This window comes from Cherax quadricarinatus, chromosome 53, assembly GCF_038502225.1.
Source record: "Cherax quadricarinatus isolate ZL_2023a chromosome 53, ASM3850222v1, whole genome shotgun sequence".
Classification (NCBI taxonomy): Eukaryota; Metazoa; Arthropoda; class Malacostraca; order Decapoda; family Parastacidae; genus Cherax; species Cherax quadricarinatus.
The window spans coordinates 7,684,005-7,690,214 of record NC_091344.1 but is presented as its reverse complement, the minus strand read 5'-3'; the positions used below and the strand labels follow the sequence as shown (position 1 = coordinate 7,690,214).

The 6,210-nt window shown below is 43.0% G+C and overlaps 1 protein-coding gene across 3 annotated transcripts in view; it reads left to right on the top strand.

The window, feature by feature from the left end:
- LOC128692407 (probable nuclear hormone receptor HR38) overlaps positions 1-5,982 on the top strand; it is a 61,556-nt gene extending 55,574 nt beyond the window's left edge. For all 3 annotated transcript variants that reach the window (XM_053781574.2, XM_053781576.2, XM_053781575.2), the window contains 3 exons: positions 1-1,405; positions 1,554-1,732; positions 1,941-5,982. The exon at positions 1-1,405 is cut by the window's left edge and continues 88 nt beyond it. In XM_053781574.2, the coding sequence (XP_053637549.1) occupies positions 1-1,405; positions 1,554-1,732; positions 1,941-2,197 (1,841 nt within the window). In that variant the 3' untranslated portion in view covers positions 2,198-5,982. The remainder of the gene's footprint in view (positions 1,406-1,553; positions 1,733-1,940) is intronic.
- Positions 5,983-6,210: the final 228 nt, after the last annotated feature.

Genomic DNA, 6,210 nt, shown 5'->3' with positions numbered 1-6,210 from the left:
CTACTAGTGATGAATTCAAGTTAGGCCCCGCATTTACAGCGACACCGACCCCCAGCTATGGTGAAGGTGGCAGCGAAGGCCCTTTTAGTGAAGTCTTCCAGGCTGAGTACCTGCTGGCAGCGCCACCCCTGGAAGATCTGAAGCCTGTCATTACTCATCCACCGTCTGGAACACCGCCCCCAGGCTCCCCTGGTCATGCAGCCTCCACACCCATGTCAGCTTCAGCAGCTGCGGCAGCGGCACTTCCTAGCTTCCAGGAAACTTATTCTCCTAGGTACAGACCGTTGGGTTCTGCTGAAGTTTTCACATTCAAGACAGACGAAGGTAGACCTGTAGAATACCCACAGCCTCCACCGGCTCACCAGGCATTCGCTCAGGCTTCCCCGCAGCACCAACAACAAGCACAAATGCAACAACAGGCACAACTAACACAGCAACAGCAGCAGCAACAACCAGCGTCATTTGAGGGATATACTCATACCTCACAAGTGTATTCTCGGCCGGCTCCCTATCCGAGCCCTTCCGTGCCCGTCAGCCACGCTTACAGTGGGTCCACCAAAACGTTCAGTGGGGAGTTCTATCCAACTGCCCCCACCTATGATGCTCTGCAGCCTTTGCACCCTGAGCAGTACCTTCGACCTTCCACATCCCATCACTACACTGAAATGGGGGTTCCTTCCACTTCCAGCACACCACCTATGTCTTTCCTTGGTCGTAAGGGACCAGGTGAGCATATGGACCCTGCACTAATTCGGCTTCATGCTCCTCCCATGAGTGCCGGTCGCCCTGTTTCGGAACAAAAGCCACAGTCGCCAGCTCAGTTGTGTGCTGTATGTGGTGATACCGCTGCCTGTCAACATTATGGTGTGCGAACTTGTGAGGGCTGCAAAGGATTCTTTAAACGTACCGTCCAGAAAAATGCCAAGTATGTGTGTCTTGCCGACAAGAATTGTCCTGTGGACAAGCGACGTCGAAATCGGTGTCAGTTCTGCCGTTTCCAGAAATGTCTGGTCGTCGGCATGGTGAAAGAAGTAGTCAGGACTGACAGCTTGAAAGGCCGGCGAGGTCGACTGCCAAGTAAGCCCAAGAGCCCTCAGGAGTCACCCCCGTCACCGCCTGTGTCACTGATAACGGCTTTAGTAAGAGCTCATGTTGACACCACTCCAGATGTGTCTAACCTCGACTACTCTCAATACAGGGAGCCTTCCAACGGCGCTGAATCCCCCTCCACAGAGGCAGAGAGAATTCAGCAGTTCTACTCTTTACTCACATCCAGCATTGAGATCATCAGACACTTTGCAGAGAAAATTCCTGGCTACCATGACTTAGCCAGGGAGGACCAAGATCTGCTATTCCAATCTGCATCTCTCGAACTTTTTGTTCTAAGAGTTGCATATAGACTTGTGTAAGTAGTTTTACAGTCCGTATTTCTCCATATTTCTTTATGATAGTCTTTTAGTTTGATGATGTATAGTTCTAATCTCTATTTACGATTGCTTACCATATTAAAATGAAAACACTGACGGTTCTGATGTAAGATCCTTCATTAACAGGAACAACCCAGACGATACCAAGTTCGTGTTTGACAGCGGTCGTGTGTTGCACCGCTCCCAGTGTGACCGGTCTTTTGGAGAATGGCTACAAGGCATTCTTGACTTCTCTGTCTCCCTAAAAGCAATGGATCTGGACATTTCTGCCTTTGCTTGTCTCTCAGCACTGACAATCATAACAGGTACTAAAATTAGCAATTTATATGTAACAACGTAAGATGTTTTGTATGTATTTAAAGTAGCACATATTTTGTATCAGTTGATATTTTATTGAATGCATTTGTTTATGTACGCCTTCTGCTTGTGTATGTAAATTCCATATAAATATTTAGGTACTCATCACTTCTGATCACCGTACTTCCGTTACTGACGTTAAATTTCTTTCCTCAGAGCGACACGGTCTCAAGGACACGAAGAAGGTGGAACAGCTACAAATGAAAATTATCAATTCCCTGAGGGATCACGTCACTTACAATGCGGAAGCGCAGAAAAAACCCCACTACTTCTCTCGTATACTTGGGAAACTGCCCGAGCTGCGGTCCCTCTCGGTGCAAGGGTTACAGCGAATCTTTTATCTCAAGTTGGAAGACCTGGTCCCTGCACCTCAACTCATAGAGAACATGTTCGTCTCCAGCCTTCCCTTCTGAATTAATAAGAGACCTCCGAGTGTTTATATTATTGCCATGGGCTCTCCAGACTTCATGCCCCTCGCTGCATGTCCGTGGTTAACCAGATGAAGTTGCTGGGCCTCGGCTGACCTCGAGCCGTGGCCCTCATACAGGAGCTAGTGGTGGCATGTCAGTGGTGTTGGATCTCGACCCTCAAGGCTTCGTATCCACTACAGTGGTGTTGGATCCCGACCTCCAAGGCCTCGTATCCCTACATTAGCCACTATTGCCCACACGCACTTGCCCATTATACCAAATCCACCCCAACATTAATGGTGTTCCTCAGCAAGAGACTTCAGCCAGGAAAAGACGACTTCTTCCCCAAGCTCTGTCTCTCCCCGACGGGTAATCCCCGTTGAGCCTGCATAAAAGTGCATTGTGTTTGTAGCTCGCACATTATGATGAAGGGGGCACACGCACACATAGTTCGTTTAATGACTTTAACTAAAGTATAAAAAGCAATGTTATTTTTATTAATCGGAATAAGATGGATACTAGACATAGGCACCAGACAAGTATGACAGAGCTGGTTGGTGCGCGCGTGAGACTTGTCACTTTGGCGTTACGCCTTGACAAACTAGTCATTCTGTGATTTAATGGAAAATATAAAGAGAGATTTTGAAGGATGAGTAATGAGAATATTGTTTATACTTTGAGCTCAGTAAAGCTTGATTACGTATTTTTGTAATTACTTTTAAGTCAAACCTAGGATAGTCTGAAATACAATATTTTCGGCCTTACCTTGTGCATAGGTAACTGTACAAAACTTTGTAGATAAATACTGATTTACGCTCTTTGAGTCGCAAGAAAGCATATTATACAGGTACCTGTAGGATACGCACTATGACAAGGCCCAGTCCCAGCAACCGTGAGCAGTAGTACCAACATACGACAAAGAATCGGTAATGAATGAGTTCCTCAGCTTCTGGCAACGTTGTGACTTACCAGCAAGCCTCCCGAATCTTGTGCTCTTGTGGGCTCTCTTGCCTCTGTAATGCTACTCAGTCAAGTGGTCTATGTTGCAAGTTTATAAGAAATATAATATATATGATTAGGGTATCATGGATTGATATTTTTTATACTGGAAATCCCGCGTACAATTCATTAGCTCTAACCTTAATGGTGCTGCCACTATAGCATTCCATCAGGAAACTAGACGATAGGTTTAGATCGCATTTTTTAACTAACCGGAGTACACGGTTACTTGGACTGCCCTTCTCATCGGCAACCTCAGAGGTGAAACTTTGCCGCTCCTCGTCAGGAAGAGGATCAGGCGCCTTCTTTTAAGCAGGATCTGAATTCCTCTTTTTAGGGGCAACGGTTGCCAAGTTTGGTTTTCTACGCTGAATTGTGTCGTTAACTGTGTTGCCCCGGTGATATACTCTTTTTTTTCTAGAGTAACCGACCTACTAACGCTTTTTTGGTCTAGCTGGGAGTTACATAGAAGGGTGTGAAGGCCCCCCCTCCTCCCCACTGTGCTGCTAGAACTAATTTTCCTGTGGAAGTTTGAGTACCTGTAGCGTGAGCGCGGCGCCCGTCTGTAACCCTGCTATAAAGTCTATTGTCGTTACGGCTGCAAGCCTATATGGTGTCTCAGTTTTAACGTTGTCTGGTCACTGTTTTGCCTTTTATGTTTTAGTCAGTATTACGTGTCTTTTGTGTCATATATTCAGTGTTTACAATTTCTTCAACGTAACGTCCACTAAATCCAACCCATCTTAAGAGTTGAGGGTCCCGGCCCAGCGAGGGGTGCGCGGACGTTCCAGCTTCCGACTGCCCGCTCTGAGTGAAAGATGCACACAGCTGGTGAGGACAGCCGGAAGATGGGCCGGAATCCTCCTCTCTATACGTTCTGATTTTAGGTTCACTCCCATCATTAGTTTCCATAGATTAACAGTACGAGATACGCCATATGTATGATTCCACAACACCTCTCCCCTCCCTCTTCCCCAGCCACACGACAAAACGCTGGTGGGGACGATACCTATCTGAATGTCCAAAGAAAGTGAAATGTTTTCCCAAGTAAAAACGGAATTCCAAAGATATTGGTGTCCAATAAGGTCTATTGTTGTGTAATTGTTTTTGAATGGCAATCCAAGAGTTATTATTCAGTTTATACCTAATTTACGTCTGTGGTAGCATTTTGATGTTTCATCACAATCTGTTCACGCACACATACACAGCTACACGCTCACAGACACATGTACACAACTACACACACACATGTACACAACTACACACACACACAACTACACACACACACACAGATGACCTGTTATGATTGTAAGAAGTACGAACAAAGTCGTTCTTCCTGGGTATAAGTGTTTGTTTATGATTTTGTGTGAAGTATTGACCAGAAAGAATGCTCAGGCGTGCGTCCCATGACAATTTAATTAGAAGCATTGTCTTGGAAAGGTGCCTAGGTCATCTGATATTGTGTGTATAGTATATATTTTTGCCTTGAGCTTCTCCGTAGCAATAACCTGGAAGAGACAAGGTCACATCCTCGCACATCCTAAATGCTATGGCCATACCCGGAAGATGACATATGTCATAATCATGCAAGATTACATTTGTCAATATTAATGGCAAGGAAACGTTCATAAGATTTTTTTTTTAAATTGTGTAGATTTATCCGACATCGTTACCTTAATATTACTTAGTCTAGTGGTTGGCCCAGCAACCCAACAAAGGTGGGATGTTGACTTTCTTTTCTCTCTTCCCAGTGAATTGCGGTTGCTGTGACCTCACTGAAACTGTCTCAAGCAAGTATCCATATTTTCTACTGCCGTCTCTACCTGGCCTCACCTTTATGTGATGTCCGCTTATAGAGTTATCTTTGTTCTTTATATATAGCAAATATATATATATATATATATATATATATATATCTATATATATATATATATATATATATATATATATATTATTGCACACACGCTCAGATTGTTTCAGTGAGTGAAGCACTCGCATAGGCCAGCCTTACTTTGCCGATTGATATTGTGATAATTTTCATTAAATTAAAAACTAAAACGCTCGATATTTATGAATGAATCTGATATCGGACATTTTCAAGTGTTTGTAAACGTAAATATATTCGACTTTGATATTGTCTCCCGGTGAAATATGGCTGGTCTGTGCCCATACCGACAATGTTACCAGTCATGCAGAACCTATTCTAGCCTTATATGTGGGTTACCATCTGTTTTTAAGAATAATAGTATAATATATAGAGTAATCCTAGTTGGAGATGCTTAAAACATACATGGTCCTGTTGCGTTGAGTATAATCACTGTCTTCAGATCATATGTATGTGAGGAAAATAATTTATTTTTCTGTCCAGCCTCGATATTGATTGTACATAGTGACACGAAAGTAGTCAAATTGTCTAAGAGATTTTTAACAAGTTATTTTCACTGCAATTTTTGTGCTACGTTCGCTGTATGGGTGGCAGCGTATGTTTGTCAACATTTGTTTCTAGTTGGGTGTGAAGATAATTTACGTATATTCAGTAAAGGCTGAGTATCCTTAGAGATAAGAAAGGATTTTCGGCCCAAGTGCCCGACTATGTATACAACATTTTTTCACGTCTGAACGGTCCAAGTGTCTTAACGACGTCATATCATCTGAGAACTTTAAAAAAAAAAGGACAAAATCTTGATTTCTTTTTTTGGTGTGTTGAGTCACAATGAATCATACTGAGTGTATAAGTGTTCATATGATTGTTAACGCCTACATGTTGAATAAAATTCCTCTTGTTGTCATACAGTGCGTTATGTTATTCATCTTACAATGAAGAAAAATGTTTTTTGGAGATAATGCCTGACCTTCAAGGTCTTTCTTCCAAGGTTTACTCAAGCTGGTGTTTAAAAAAAAATAAACATAACTTATTTTTTCATGGATTTGGATAAATTAAGCAAAAATTTTGAAAAAAATGTCACTGATTTCACAATCAATGGACCAGCAAAACAACTTTGAAGTGCACTTTACGA